The sequence below is a fragment of the Chiloscyllium plagiosum genome, chromosome 23, assembly GCF_004010195.1.
Source record: "Chiloscyllium plagiosum isolate BGI_BamShark_2017 chromosome 23, ASM401019v2, whole genome shotgun sequence".
NCBI lineage: Eukaryota > Metazoa > Chordata > Chondrichthyes > Orectolobiformes > Hemiscylliidae > Chiloscyllium > Chiloscyllium plagiosum.
In genome coordinates, this window is record NC_057732.1 from 349047 (window position 1) to 366034 (window position 16988).

Below are 16988 nucleotides of genomic sequence, written 5' to 3' on the forward strand. Positions count from 1 at the left end.
GAAACTATCACTGTATTCTAACAGATGAAAGGCTTAACGGACAATCAATTTCTCAATGTATAATTTCAGTTACGTCACACTGGTAAATGTTTGCTATAAATTCTGTTACGATCGAGCCCTCCACTATCACCTGATGAAGGAGTGTCGCTCCGAAAGCTAGTGTGCTTCCAATTAAACCTATTGGACTATAACCTGGTGTTGTGTGATTTTTAACTTAAATAGGATATACTGGCCTGGGAGGGAGTAGAACATAGGTTTACAAATGATACCTGGACTTCAAGGGTTAAGTTGAGGGGAGAGATTATACAAATTAGGCCTGTTTTATCTAGAATTTAGAAGGTTATGGGGTAATCTGTTCAAAATCTTCAATATGCTAAAAGGAAAAGATGGGATAGATAAAGAAAAACTATTTTCAATAGTTCGGGACTTTAGAACCTAAAGCATAGTCTGAGAATTAAGGTCAGACTTATACACACAATGGCTGGCAGAGGTTTGGAACTCTTTTTCACAAATGGCAGTGGATACTGGATCAGTTGTTAATTTTAAATCAAAAAGAGATAAGTTTTTGTTATGCAAAGGTGTTAAGGGATATCGTTCACAGGATTTAGGACACAGATGAGCCATAACTTCACTGAATGGTGGAACAGGCTTGACAAGCTGAATGGCTTACTCCTGCTCCTAATGAACAGGAATGCAGAGTGGCGATAGTGGGAAGAGTAATGACGCAGAGTAGAGAGAATAGGAAGAGCAAGAATGCAGTGTGTGAAGAGCAGGAGTGCGGAACATTGACAGTGTAAAGATCAGTAACTGACAGCTGTGACTGTAAATAGCAGGAACATAGTGGCAACAGCGTGAACAGCAGTAAGAGAGTGAGGTAATAAAGAGCACCAATGTGAGTATAGATAACATGTAAGTGACATGAAGAGAACTGGAGTTAATTAATGACTAATGGAGACAGGGAAATAGCTGAGATATGAGATGAAGCGATGAAACACAAACTACAGTCAAGTCAGTTTTAACTCAATGGTGAGGAAGCTTTTAGAAATGATAATTCAGGACAAAATTAACAGTTGCTTGGCCAACTACTCATGCAACAAAAAGCCAGCTTGGATTTGTGAAGGGCAATTACATTTAACCTTCAAGGGTTTCATAAGATAACAGGGAAAATTGAAAATGGTCAGCATTTATTGCCCTTGAGAAAGTGATGCTGAACCAAGTTCTTGAACTTTGCTGACCATGTGGTTTAGGTATGCCAAGAAGGGAGTTCCAGTTTTTTTTTGACTTAGTAACAAAGATAAAAATCCAATTCAGAATGGAGTATGGCACAGAAGAGAATCTGCAGATGTTGGTAGCATTCCCATGCAGTCAGTATTCCTGTTCTTAGCAGTCTTGGATTTGTGGTGGCAGAGAAAGTGAATATTGAATGTTGGGGACGAAGTGTTAATCAGGTATAATTGCTATTGCAGATTCAGCCGAGAATGGAAAATTCCATGTGCCATTCCACTGTTTAAAAGGAGTGGAGAAATAGACAGGAAATTATAATTTCACAAAAAAAACAGAAACAGGTTGTAAGTTTGCTCGTTGAGCTGGTAGGTTTGTTCTCAGACATTTCTTATCACCATGCTAGGTAACATCATTATCGAGCCTTTGCCGAAGTGCTGGTGTTCTGTCCTGCTTTCTATTTGTGTGTCTTGGTCTGTTTAGGTGTGTGATATCATTTCTGGTTCATTTTCTCAGAGGTTGTTAAACGGGGTCCAAATCGATATGTTTATTGATGGAGTTCCGGTTTGAATGCCAGGCCTCCAGGAATTCCCGTGTGTCTCTCTGTTTAGCCTGTCCTAGGATGAATGTGTTGCCCCAGTCAAAGCAGGGTCCTCCTTCATCTGTGTCTAAAGATACTAGTGATAGTGGGTCATGTTTTTTGTGGTTAGTTGGTGCTCATGAATCCTGTGGCTAGTTTCCTGCCTGCCTGTCCAATGTAGTGTTGTTGCAGTCCTTGCAGGGTATTTTGTAAATGACATTTGTTTTACTGATTGTTGGTACACTGGGTCCTTTAGTTTCATCAGTAGCTGTTTCAGTGTGTTGGTAGGTTTGTGGGCTACCATGATGCCAAGGGGTCAGAGTAGGCTGGTAGTCATCTCTAAGATGTCTTTGACGTATAGTATTAATGACATTATTTAAATGGGCCAAAACACACGACAGCACCCAGGAACTATGAGCAGCAGAAGAAAAATACCTCTACAACGTATTCAGGAACAACAGGTACCAGATAAACACAATCCACTCATTCTTAAACAACAAACCCAAACAAGAAGATGCAACACACCCAGAGACTCTGGCCACACTATTATATATCAAAGACAGCTCGGAGATGACTACCAGACTACTCCGACCCCTTGGCATCATGGTAGCCCACAAAACTATCAACATACTGAAACAGCTACTGATGAACCTAAAAGATCCTGTACCAACAACCAGCAAAACAAATGTCATTTACAAATTACCATGCAAGGACTGCAACAAACACTGCATCAAAGAACAAAACAAGAGCAAAGAATATTTCAGCACAGGAACAGGACCTTTGGCTCTTCAAACCTGCGCCAATCCATATCCTCAACCTAAATCTGCTGTCTATTTTCACAGGATCTGTATCCCTCTGCTCCCTGCCCATTCATATATCTGTCTAGATACATCTTAAATCATGCTAATGTTCCCGCCCCTACCACCTCCGCTGGCAATGCATTTCAGGCACCCACCACTTTCTGCGTGAAGAATTTTCCATGTATATCTCCCATAACTTTTCCCCTCTCACTTTGAACTCATGACCCCTAGTAATTGAGTCCTCCATTCTGGGAAAAAGTTTCTTGATAATCCAGACTTGCTACACCTCTATAAGAGGTCTCAATCAGGTTCCCCGCTCAACCTCCTTCTTTTCAATGAGAATAATCCTAATCTACTCAATCTCTCTTCATAGCTAACATCCTCCATACCAGGCAATTTCCTGGTGAGCCTCCTTTGCACCCTCTCCAAAGCATCCACATTCTTTGGTAATGTGGTGACCAGAACTGTACGCAGTATTCCAAATGTGACCGAGCCAAAGTCTTATACACAGTAACATGACCCGCCAACTCTTGCACTCAACACTCTGTCCAATGAAGGAAAACACATTGTATGCTTTCTTGATCACTCTATTGATCTGCATTGCTACCTTCAGGGAACAATGGCTCTGAACACCCGCATCTCTCTGTACATCAATTTTCCTAGGACTTTTTCATTTACTGTATTGTTTGGTCTTGAAATGGGTCATCAAAACTGCATCACCTTGCTTTTGTTTGGATTGAACACTATATGCCATTTCTCTGCCCATCTCTCCAATCTATATTCGGCTGCATTTTCTGACAGTCCCCTTCACTGTCTGCTACTCCATCAATCTTAGTGTCATCTACAAACTTGGGTAATGAGGCAACCTACACCTTCCTCCAAATCATTTATGTACATGGCAAACAACAGTGGTCCCAGTGTTCCCAATGGAACATCACTGGTCACAGGTCATTTTGAGAAACTCTCTTCCACGACAACACTCCGTCACCTGTTGCCCAACCAGCTCTCTATCCATCTAGCTAGAACACCTTGGAGCCCTTGCGACTCCACCTTCTTCATCAGCCTACCATGGGGAACCTTATTAAAGGCCATCTACATCCCTTCTCTCATCAATCAACTTTGTCACCTCTTCAAAGAATTCTATTAGGTTTGTAAGACATGACCTTCCCTGCACAAAACCATGCTGCCTATCACTGATAAACCCATTTTCTTCCAAATGGGTATATATCCTATCCCTTAGTATCTTCTCCAGTAGTTTCCCTACCACTGACATCAGGCTCACAGGTCTGTAACTACCTGGATTATCTGTGCTATCCTTCTTAAACAAGGGGACAATATTAGCATTTGTCCAGTCCTTTGGGACCTCCCCCATTTTCAAGGATGCTAGAAAGATATCTGTTAAAGCCCCATCTATTTCCTCTCTCGCTTCCCTCAGTAACCTGGGATAGATCCCATCCAGACCTGGGGACTTGTCCACCTTAATGCCTTTTAAAATACACAACACTTCCTCCCTCCTTGTGCCGACTTGACCTGGAGCAATCAAAGATCTATCCCTAACCTCAACATCCATCATGTCCCTCTCCTCGGTGAATACTGATGCAAAGTACTCATTAAGAATCTCATCCACTTTCTCTGACTCCACGTATAGCTTTCTTCCTCTGTCCTTGAGTGGGCCAACCCTTTCCTGACTTGCCCTCTTGCTCCTGCTATATGAATAAAAGCCTTTGGGGTTTTCCTTAACCTTGCATGCTAAGGATATCTCATGACCCGTTTTAGCCCTCTTAACTCCTCATTTAAGATTGGTCCTACATTTCTGATATTCCTCCAAAGTCTGTCTTCAGTCTCTTAGACCTTATGTATGCATCCTTTTTTCTCAACTAGTCTCGCAATGTCACCTGTCATCCATGGTTTCCTAATCTTGCCATTTCTATCCCTCATTTTCACAGGAACATATTTCTCCTGAACTCTAATCAACCTCTCTTTAAAACCCTCCCACATATCGAATGTGGATTTCCCTTCAAACAGCTGCTCCCAATCTACATTCCCCAACTCCTGTTGAGTTTTGGTCTAATTGGCCTTCCCCCAGTCGTACAGACAGGCAGGAAACTAGCCATCACGATACACGGACACCAACTAGCCACCAAATGACATGAGCAGCTATCACCAGTATCCTTACACACAGAACGAAGGAGAACACCACTTCAACTGGGACAACACATCCATCCTAGATCAGGCCAAACAGAGACACACACAGGAATTCCTAAAGGCCTGGCAGTCAAACCAAACTCCATCGATAAACACATCGATTTGAATCCCATTTACCAACCTCTGAGAAAAAGAGTTGGAAAAGATATTATAACCCAAGATACGTAAACATAAAGTGTGACAGAACACCAGCGCTTCAATGGAGGCTCACTGATGTTACCTAGCATGGTGACAAAATGTCTGAGAACAACCTACCAGTTCAGCAAGCTAACTTACAACCTCAACATGAGCTACAAATCTTTTCAAAAATCACAAAAACACAAACTGTTGGAGAAACTCAGAAGGTCTGGCAGCACGTATCGAGAAAAAGCAGAGTTAATATTTCGAGTCCAGAGATCCTTTCTCAGAATGTTACATAATCAAAGACACCTTGAAAACTCTGAACTGACCAGAGAGAGCCAGTGTGTATTCATAAGGGACAGGTCATGTCTGGCATACTTGGTTGAAGTGTTTGAAAAAATGGCAGAAGTAGGGAAATGGGAATGTCCATGAATATTATTTACATGTACTCCCTGATGGCAATTGTTAAGTCCCTCATCGGTGGCTGAGAGGAAAAGTTGAAACTCATGACTTGAAGGTAAATTATTGTCCTGGTTATGAAACTGGTTGAATGGTAGGAAACAGAAACAAGGATAGCAAGCAATTCTAATTGACAAAAAACTGGATTAGGGTCTGAACATTTCTTTTTATTTATTAATGACTTAGATGATGGGATAGGGAGCTGCAAAACCATGGTTACTGATGACATAAAATTATGATGGTTGCACACTGACCTATTCCTGTTCCTATGTTAACAAAATTTGACGTGGTCACTTAAGGAATTAGGAGCACCAGAGTCTTGAAGGAGAAAAGGAGAGATAGAGAGATGGAGGGATTCAGGGAATGAATCCAACAGTTTATGGCCTCAGCAGCTGTAGACACAGTGGCTTATGGTAGAATAAAGGGAAATTCACAAAACAAAAAATGCTGGAGTGACTCAACTGATCTGGCAGCATCTGTGGAGTGAGAATTAAGTTAATGTTGAGTCTGGCTTGATCCTTCTTCAAAACTGAAGGGGATGGAAAGTTGGCTGAGCAGGAAGTTGATGGTGCAACACGAGTTGGAAAGGAAATCTATTCCTGGCTGTTAGTTGGCAGAACAAGAAAACCTTTTGCGTAAGCTGGCTGGAAATTAATGCACATATACTCAAGACATCCACCAATTATAAGTTGTATGAACATTCTATGTTCTCAATTGAAAAACTGGGGAAAGAATCAAATAATTTGTGACATGCAGCTCATTCCTGACATGGTCCAATGATTCTATGACACTTCTCAGAATTAAAAATGAAAGCTAGTCACTAAAGGCAGCCTGACATTTACAATTGCTTCCAACTACCATGTAGATGATTTTAGTTTATAAATAAAATTACCCTGCTTCAGTAATGAACACCTAGGTTAGCAACTCAACCTTGAAAGTTTAATTCAGCCATAAGGCTACCCATAAGTATAAAACACAGATTTGGAGAAATGTAAAAGCAATTAAATGATAACTTCAGCAAAAGGTGTGAAACTGATTGAAGAATGTTGTACAGAAGAGTTGTGGTAGTTACATACATTTTTCCTGAAGGTGAAGTAATCTGGAAACAGTATCTTCTGTCCTCACAATCTACTGCCATAACCGAGCAATTATCCAGGTCCATGATCAGTCCACCAGCTACTGCTCCTCGTGGCTGGCACATCAGGTTACCTCCTTGTGTAAAAAAATATAACCGTTCCCAGGATGTAGACACCAGGCCTGTTTTACTAATGGAATAAAGAGACAAAGAGATGTAATTATACTGAGTTACCTTAACAGAGGAAACATTTATAATGAATGGAAACAAAAAAAGGCAGGAATAGAGTTATGCTTCTAGCTGATTGTCCTTTGTCAGAACTGGAATTAACAATTTGTAAATAAGTACGTCAGAGAGGTAAAAGAGGTGGGGGAAGAACAAATGGGAAGGTGTGTGATGGAATGGAAGGGAGGTTGCCAAATCTCCAGGATCATCCGAAAGTCTCCAGGAATTGAAGATGATCCTTGTTGTTGCCATTGCTAAATGACAAACCAATTGACGAACAGGCACCTCAGCAGAACTGCTGTGACATTGTGCAGGCATAATTTGGTCAAGGAACATTGTAATCATTGTGAACTTTTCTGTGCAATCTCCCCATTGCCCCCAGTACTCATCAGGGGATGTTACAGTACAGAAGGAGACTATCCAGCTAATTGTGTTCATGCCTGTTCTCTGCAGAGTGTTCTAGTGTATCTCACTCTCTCTTTGTACCCCTGTGGCCCTGCAAGTTTCTTTCCACCAATTACCAATTCAATTTTATTTCAAAATCAATCTTTATTCTTGGCTTCCATCACACTCATGGGAATCAAGTTAGAGTTTCAGTATTAAAACATTTCTCCTCACAATTCCTATTTTATTATGCCTCAAATCTTGAATCTGTGGCCCTTAGTCGTGGTACCATTGTTAAATGGAAACACCACTTCTTTATTAACCTGATCTGAGCCTGTCATAATATTGTACATGTCTATAAAATCTCCCCTTAACCTCTGTTACTCAATGATGTGGAGGTGCCGGTGTTGGACAAAGTCAGAAGTCACACAACACCAGGTAAAAGCCCAACAGGTTTATTTGAAATCACTAGCTTTCAGAGCACTGGTCCTTCGTCAGGTGAAGTGTCATGCTCCATCAGGCTCCTTCACCTGACAAAGAAGCAGTGCTCTGAAGGCTTGTGATTTCAAATAAACCTGTTGGGGCTATAACCTGGTGTCATGTGACTACTGACTTTGTCCATTACTCTAAGGAGAACAACATCAGGTTCTCCAAATTAATCTTGTTACTCAAATCTCTTGTTTCTCAGAATTTTAGAATCATAGAATCCTTATTTGTGGAAATAGGCCCTTCAGCCCAACAAGTCCACACTGCTCCGAAGAGTAACCCACCCAGATCCATGCCCCTACCCTATTGCTCTATATTTACCCCTAACTAATGCACCTTGAACACTATGGGCAACATAGCATGGCTAAATCACCTAACCTGCACATCTTTGGATTGTGGGAGGAAACTGGAGCACCCAGAGGAAACCCACGCAGACACGGGGAAAATGTGCAAACTCCACACAGACAGTCGCGCGAGGCTGGAATCAAACCCGGGTCCCTGGCACTGAGAGGCAGCAGCACTGAGCCACCATGCCACCTCTGGTAAATCTCCTCAGTACCTTCACATCTTTCCTAAAGAGCATTGGATAGGACTAGGTAAACCAGGGTTATACAGTCACAGAGTCATAGAAATGTACAGCACGGAAACAGACTCTTCAGTCCAATTTGTCCATGCCTACCAGATATTTGAACCTAATCTAGTCGGCATTTGCCAGCACTTGGCCCATATCCCTCTAAATCCTTCCTATTCATATACCCATACAGATTTCTCTTAAATGTTGTTATTGTACCAACCTCCACCACTTCCTCTGGCAGCTCATTCCATACACACACCACTCGCTGCGAAAACTTTGCCCCTGAGGTCTCTTTTAAATATTTCCCCTCTCACCCTAAACTTATGCCCTCTAATTCTGGACTTTCCCATCCCAGGGAAAAGACTTTGTCTATTTATCCTATCCATGCCCCTCATGATTTTATAAACCTCCAAAAGGTCATCCCTCAGCCTCAGACGCTCCAAGGAAAACAGCCCCAGCCTACTGAGTCTCTCCAGCCTCTCCCTTTGGCTCAAATCGTCCAACCCTGGCAATGTCCTTGTAAATCTTTTCTGAACATCCTTCCAATAGGAAGAAGACCAAAATTGCACTCAATATTCCAAAACTGGCCTAACCAATGTCCTATACAGCCATAACATGATCTCCCAACACCTATATTCAATGCACTGACCATTAAAGGCAAACATACCTTCTGCACTATCCTATCTACCTGCGACTCCACTTTCAAGGACCTATGAATCTGCACTCCAATGCCTCTTTGTTCAGCAACACTTCCCAGGTCCTTACCATTAAGTATAAGTCCTGCTAAGATTTGCTTTTCCAAAATGCAGCACCTCACATTTATCTAAATTAAACTCCTCGGCTCTTTGGCCAATCTGATCAAGATCGCGTTTTAATGAGGTAACCTTCTTCACTGTCCACTACACCTCCAATTTTGATGTTACCTGCAACATTACTAACTATATTTCCTATGTTCACATCCAAATCATTTATATAAATGACAAAAGTGGACCCAGCACTGATCCTTGTGGCACACCACTGGTCACAGGCCTCTAGTCTGAAAAGCAACACTCCATCACCACCTTCAAAGTCTTCTACCTTCAAGCTAGTTCTATATCCAAGTGTTAGTTCTCCCTGTACTCCATGTAATCTAACCTTGCTAACTCAGTTTACCATGAGGAACCTTGTCGAACGTCTTACTGAAGTCCGTATAGGTCATATCTACTGCTCTGCTCTCATCAATCCTCTTCATTACTTCTTCAAAAAAACTCAGTGAGACAGGATTTCCCGTGCAGAAAGCCATGCTGACTATCCCTATTCAGTCCTTGCTTTTTAAAATGCATGTAAATCCTGTTCCTCAAGATTCCCTCTAATAATTAGCCCACCATCGATGTCAGGCTCACCGGTCTATAGTTCCCTGGTTTTTCTTTACCACCTTTCTTAAATAGTGGCACCATGTTAGCCAACCTTCCAGCACCATATCTGTGACCATCGATTATGCAAGGGCTCTACAAACTCTGCACTACTTCCAAACCTTAATACCCAATACCTACATTTCTTCTACTTCTATTGCACTGCATGGACATCTGAAATCCATGCACACCATTGAGTTCCATATGTGGAACCAGTGCTTTGGACACCATTCAGCATGTGCAGGCCCTTGGAGCAGCTGAGTGACTCCCTGCATAGGTTAGAAGGAATGCTGTTCACTACTTCAATTTGTGAAGGTAAAGGTCTTACGCGTTTTGCAAAATATTCTTTCAAAACATCCTGCAACCTTCAAAGATCAGTGCACATGCATCTCAAAGTGCTTCTATTCCTGCACACGCTTTAGAACTGTGTCAGAGTCTATATTGCTCCTCCCCATCCTTTCTGCCAAAATGTACCACCTCCCTCTAACATATCACCTGCCAATAGCCCATCCTTTTTTCTAATCTAGTTATCTCCCCTTGCAGTCAAGTGTTATCATCCTCACTGTTTGACACATCTCCATGTTTAGTATCATCATCAAATTGTGAAATGTTAATCTGTTTCAATATTTAAGACATACAGCAAACAAAGCACCGTATCCTAGCAGTGGATCCTGGGGAATAGCACTGCCTATCCTCCTCTCATATGAAAATTAAGCATGGAATGTGACTTGCTGTAATCTGTCATTACCCAAATTTTTATCCAGACCAACCAGCTGATCCATGAGCCTCTATTTTGTCAAATGTTTTCTTAAGATCCAAATAAACATCCACTGCGTTTCCTCCTTAAAACTTTTTGGATTTAACAAGATTAGTTAAGCACAATTTGTGTTTTTCAAATCTGTGCTAGTTTTCCTTAATTCAAATATCTTCAAGTGCGTGTTATCTTCTCTTATTACTATTTCTAAAACCTTACTACGCTCATGAGAGAGTGACCAGCCAGAAGTTACTAGGTATATTCTTACATCTTTCCTTGAACATGGGTGCTACATTGTCATTTTCCAATCCAATTATTGGTGTGAAATGCCAAACACTGTGAGGATTCTTTGCAGTCCATGTTTCCCATCAGTTCTCTTTGTCTATACACTAAATAGAACAGAAATTCTATTCTGTAAATTGTGCAGTATTTAATATGCTCCCAGTAACTGAAAGCAAGGTCAGTTGTGATTTCAATAGGAATCTGTAGAGGCTTGTGCCGGCTTTATCAGTTTTCACTAACTTGAGATCAGACCTCAGGAAGGTTGATGAGAGATCTCACACATGCATATAAACACATGCGTATCCCATTCTATAATTTCAATGGTAACACCATTAGGTTTAATAAAATGAAAGACTGAGTATCCTATGAACGTCATCACTAGGTGATACAAATAGCAGACGGAAAGTTGACGTAATTTTGAAATGATGGTAAGCAACTGCCCGTCTAGGTGTAACGTACCAGTACAAGAAAATAAAAAAAGGTTTACTTTAGCTTGAAACTGAGCTCGCCCCTTTGCAGCAATATGCACTTTCCCTCTCTTAACTACCTCCCCTTATCTCCCACTCACCTTCTTCCCTCAGCCTTCCTGTCAAGGCAATAAGGAGGCTGACTTGCTGCGCAGGTCCGCACCCACTCTGTTATAGGCTGCCAATGCAGGCCCTTCAAGTCCTATTTCCAGTGCAGAATGCCACCACCACTCAGGGTGCCAGCTTTACTTAGCACCTAGCATACATTCCAGTATATGCTGCTCCAGAGTCAGCAGCACTCACAATCATGATATCACAGAACAGGGTGACTATCAATGCAAGCACAGACGCTCCCTGTGGTCTGACTTGTCATGGACAGCTCAGGTCATGGGCTGCATCTGTGATGGTCATTTTGGTGTTATGGATGATCACTCAGAAATTAAATTGCAATGCCCAACTTTTAAATGTCAACGTAGCCAGACTTTTAAAGAAAGCTCCAGTCAGCTGGAAAATATTTTAACCACAATACTGAATACCTCAATCTTAATCAATGATGAAATGCCTGAAGAAACCTACTTAACCCTCTCACCACATTAACAGGCGTATCTTGAGCAGCCAGCGAGTTCCACACTCTAGGCAAAAGTGAAGCCTGCAGATGCTGGAGATCAGAGTCAAAGAGTGTGGTGCTGGAAAAGCACAGCTCGTCAGGAGGCATCTGGGGAGCAGGAGAATCGACGTTTCGGGCAAAAGCCCTTCATCAGGAATGAGGCTGGAAGCCTCAGCACTGGAGAGATAAATGGGAAGGGGTGGGGCTGGGGGGTAGGAAGCTGAGAGTGCAAGTTTCAGCACTGTCCTCATGACCTATCCCATCCTTCTCTCCCCACCCCCATCCCATTTATCTCTCCATTCCAGAGGCTCCCAACCTCATTCCTGATGAAGGGCCTTTGCCCGAAACATTGATTTTCCTGCTCCTCGGATGCTGCTTGACCTGCTGTGCTTTTCCAGCACCACACACACTGTCAAGCAAGGGTTTCATTCAAACACATAGTCCTGGTCTGATGAGCCATTCTGATCTTGATGATATTCCGCCTTGTCAGCACAATGGGTACTGACCAGTGGAGTCAAAGGACGACAGGTCGAAACAAGGGCAAATTTTTAGTCTTGGAAGTTTCAGATCAAATAAAATTAAATTGTAATACTCTTACTTTCGAATATTCAGGTAGCCAGCCTTTTGAAGGAGGTTTCTGTTAGCTGGTTTTGATGTAGTAGTGTTGCTGTCAGGAATATAGATGGACTCATTGGCCAGCAGCAGCTCCTGTTGGACCAATCTCATGCTTTCAGCCTCTGCATCCAGTTGCCCTTGGATACTGAGGATTGGATAACATACAACACACATTTAGCACAGTATCAACATCACATTTTAAATATTTGACAAACTATCAAAAATAAATCCTTAATAATGAAAAATTACGCTTTTCACATTGAACAGGTGAGACATTGAGTATCTCCTCTTTTGAAAACTATAAAAACAACCAAATGATCAACCTCTGGAACCAGGAAAGTCAAATGTATAAAATGTCAACCTCTAGTTTTGGGAAAAAAATAATTATTTACAACCTTTGAACCATGGTTGCAACAGAAGACAAAAATTCTTCGAGCTTCTTTGAAAACATTTCCACTCCCATCTTGAAAAAGTTGATCTGTAAGACAGAAGATGATCAGATATATGCATTCTTACAAGTTTCAAATATTCTGTAGTCAAAGATTGGTTCAACATAGCTGTTAAATATTCTCTGGCTACTCTCACACCTGATATCAATAAGCATTTTTTGTCCTTCTGGGGAGTTTTATTGATGTAGTTGAGAGAGTTTAACCTAAATTGACAGAGGTTTAAAAGAGGAATAAAGTTCATATAGGAATAAGTGTGGTGTATAAAAGAAAGCAGTACCAGCTTAAGCAGGGCAGGACAAGACTAAAGACAATGGGGAGTACAGAGAGATTTGGAATGCACAACGTGTGATGAATAAGGTTTGTGATTTACAAGCACAAATAGCTGAGAAAGAATATGGTCAGCCATATTAGCATCAAATGGGAAAGGAGACTCCTACTCCTGTTCCCAGATGCAATATGTTTATGGCTCATGACAATGATAGAAACATGAGTAAAAATAGTGCTGTTTGGCTGCTTTATATTCCATGAAAGCATCCTGAAAGCATGGTAGGAAAAATGAGAATGGGATGACAACAATAATTAGGGAAGCCTTTGCAGAGGAAAGAAAGGATGTCTTTGACAGACCGAGGACATAATCCACTTGGTTCGAGTTGAAAAGGAAGTAAGGAATACTCCTGCAAGTGTTCCCGAGATCTCCCAATAGTAAGTTAGCTCATGGGTGAGTGCAACTGAGCATGTGGCAGAGTACATGAGTGTGTGCACTTGAGTGAGTGCGGGAACGAGCACAGTAGTTCACAGGAAAGTGCATGCTTGCTGGAATTCAAGCATGCCTACATGAAAAACCTTGAGGGCATGAGTCAGTGAAGATACATGTGCGTGATTGAGCAAATGAGGATGTGAATGCATGCTCACATGGGAAGCTAAGTGAGTCAGTGAGTGCATGCATGAGTTAATGAGCATGAGTATTAGAGAATAAAATCTGCAGGATAACAGCTGAAAAATGGGCCATGATGAGGGCCAGGACAGGCCTCAGGATGAGGATGGATGAAAGGGCAATGATGGGCATATTGATGGAATTTAAGGCATCAGAGCAGCAACTGACATGAGGGCAATGAGGAATGTGAGGGCAGTAACCAGCATGAGACCAATGAGGGACATCAGAGCTGTGATGGACAATTTATTTTCACAAAAGATTTACTGACCTGACCCTGTGTGAAACCAAGCAATGGATCCAACATTGCCACCCTCTTCCTATACTGTAGAGCGTTTAAGGCACAAAAGTATTGCAAGGAAGACTGATGCTGCCTTCTTCTAGCAGTTGCTACTTCTGCTACTACTTCCGCCTTCAACTGAAAAACAGAAACAGTATATGAATGAGGACTTGCTTCTAACAGGTTTCATTGCAATTATGAAGTGGCATAACTTCAATTCTCTATTGTGCATATCTAATCTTTAAATGATCTTACACATATAATTGATTTGCCAGGGTAAGAAAGGAATGATGTCTGTTCCTTTAGTGGCATTCCCTCTTTATTTAATGACAACAGAAAGGAAAAAAACAAAAAAAAACTCAATCTAAATTGAATATCAAAACTTTAGAATAATAATTATACTTAAATACTAATATTGTAATTAGATGGACATTACAACAAATTCATTATTTTCAATTTGCAAGTAACAGTTACAAGAACAGAAGGAAGCTTTATTTAATATGACTGTCATAAATCAACTCAATTTCATGAGTTTTAACAGACACTTAAAAGGCAATGAGTGTAAAAACCCAATCACAGTGATATTACAGATCAAATTCTACAAGGTCATTGTCCTTACCATCCTGCTGTCTAGTACAGAATCCAAACAGCACACTACTATAGGCAGCACATCAAAGCACTGGAACACTTTCATGAAAGACAACCAAGGTTCACCCTGAGAATGTGAAAGCTGGAAATAATCTCAAACTACGAATTCCTTTATGATGCTGGGCTCAACACCATGCAGACCATCTTCCAGAAAATTCAACTATGTCTTCTAGTGATAACAGAATCACCAAGATGATCTTGTAAGACGTTTCTCAGAATAAACACGTGGTGATCAGTATAAACGAAAGAAGAACATTCAAACAGAGAGCTTTATAAACTTCCACATTGTAGACTCTTCTTTTGAGGTCACTGCAGGTGACCTCTCCAAGTATTGACAGACACTGAAATTTAGTTCAGCTAGTTGAGAGGGCTATCTGTGCTAAATGTGTAACTTCTAATGCGCCCAGATGATGCAGATGCAAATGTTTCCCCAAGTACCAATACTGCCTCTCTAGGTGCCCATGCCAATCCTGCATTGGATGCTTCAGCCATAAGACGACAAACAATTCTGACACACAAACAATTGGGAATTGACCACAACAATTTCACATGAATAGTCCTGGAGTTGATCATATGTGCCATTAAGCCTGCTCCACTACTGTTTTATTCACTTGCAGGATGTAGGCATCGTTACTTATTCTAGATTAGATTACTTACAGTGTGGAAACAGGCCCTTCGGCCCAACAAGTCCACACCGCCCCGCTGAAGCGCAACCCACTCATACCCCTACATTTACCCCTTACCTAACACTACGGGCAATTTAGCATGGCCAATTTACCTGACCTGCACATCTTTGGACTGTGGGAGGAAACCGGAGCACCCGGAGGAAACTCACGCAGACACGGGGAGAACGTGCAAACTCCACACAGTCAGTCGCCTGAGGTGGGAATTGAACCCGGGTCTCTGGCGCTGTGAGGCAGCAGTGCTAACCACTGTGCCACCCTCCCTAATCGCCCTGGTGAATATACTGGTGATTTACCTTTTAAAACACAATAGTCCATGGGATGTTGGGCCACCAAAGATGTCAGTAAGGGAATTTCTGGGACTTTATAACACAGTCACAGTGATGGAATTGTGATGTAGTTCTAAACAATAGTCTCACTAGTTTGTCTTGCTGCCACACATGGACCTCTGAGATCCATGTCCAGCAGCAACTTCGACAAGTGGAAACTGTGCACTGGCAATGATCAGCATGTGTGAAGCTTCTCACTGCCTGTGCAGTCAGAATGCTGGTTCCAAGTCAGGATAGTTTGGGGTTTGATGCCAAATTTGCAGCTGGTGGTGTTCTGCGGGGTGCCACAGGAGTTAGGCCCGCAACGGTTCAGGATACATATAAATGATTTGGAAGAGAAGACAGGGTGTAACATATCCAAGTTTGGTGATGACACTAAATTGAGTGGAAAGGCAAAATGTATAGAGGATATGGAGGGTCTGCACAGAGATTTAGATAGGTTAAGTGAGTGGGCAAGGGTCTGGTAGATGGAGTACAATGTTGGTAAATGTGAGGTTATCCACTTTGGAAGTAAAAATAATAGGTCAGAGTATTATTTAAATGGTGAAAGATTGCAGCATGCTGTTGTGCAGAGGGACTTAGGAGTGCTCGTACATGAATCACTACAGGTTGATTTGCAGATACAACAGGTAATCAGGAAGGCAAATGGGATATTGGCTTTCATTGCGAGAAAGATTGAATTTAACAGCAGGGAGGTACTGCTGCAATTGTACAAGATAATGGTGAGACCACACCTGGACTATTGTGCGCAGTTCTGGTCTCCTTACTTGAGGGATAAATTGGCTTTGGAGTCCGTGCAGAGGAGGCTCACCAGGTTGATTCCGGAGATGAGGGGGGTATCCTCTGAGGAGAGGTTAAGCCCCCTGGGACTGTGCTCCTAGAATTTAGAAGAATGAGAGGGGATCTTATAGATACATAAAATTATGAAAGAGGCACATACGATAGAGGCAGGCAAGTTGTTTCCACTGGTGGGTGAGACTAGGACTAGGGGACATGGCCTCAAGATTAGGGGAGTAGATTTAGGACAGAGATGAGGAGGAACTGCTTTTCCCAGACAGTAATCTATGGAATTCTCTACCCAAGGAAGCAGCAGAGGCAGTTTCATTAAATATATTCAAGACAAAGTTGAATGGGTTTTTGCATGGTAGAGGAATTGAGGGTTGTGGGTTTAATGCAGGTAGGAGAAGCTCAGACGATGGATAGGTCAGCCATGATCTTAATGAATGACAGAGCAGACTCGACGTGCCAAATGGCCTACTCCTGTTTCTATGACTCTGAAACTATTATGTATCTGCCACTTTGTCCTTCTAGATGGTACAGCTCACTGATCTGGAAGGTACTCTTGAAGTAGTCTTGGTGAGTTGATGCTCTGGACTGATCTTGGGCTTCAACTCCAACCTTCTGACCACTCCCTCTACTCTTC

The 16988-nt window shown here is 41.9% G+C and overlaps 1 protein-coding gene across 2 annotated transcripts in view; it reads right to left on the bottom strand.

Annotated features, from left to right (window-relative positions):
• The window catches only part of appl2 (adaptor protein, phosphotyrosine interaction, PH domain and leucine zipper containing 2), a 151704-nt gene that overhangs the window by 46090 nt on the left and 88626 nt on the right, over positions 1 to 16988 (bottom strand). For both annotated transcript variants that reach the window (XM_043713268.1, XM_043713267.1), the window contains 4 exons: positions 13897 to 14043; positions 12641 to 12723; positions 12229 to 12390; positions 6462 to 6650 (listed from right to left, as the gene is read on the bottom strand). In XM_043713268.1, the coding sequence (XP_043569203.1) occupies positions 6462 to 6650; positions 12229 to 12390; positions 12641 to 12723; positions 13897 to 14043 (581 nt within the window). The remainder of the gene's footprint in view (positions 1 to 6461; positions 6651 to 12228; positions 12391 to 12640; positions 12724 to 13896; positions 14044 to 16988) is intronic.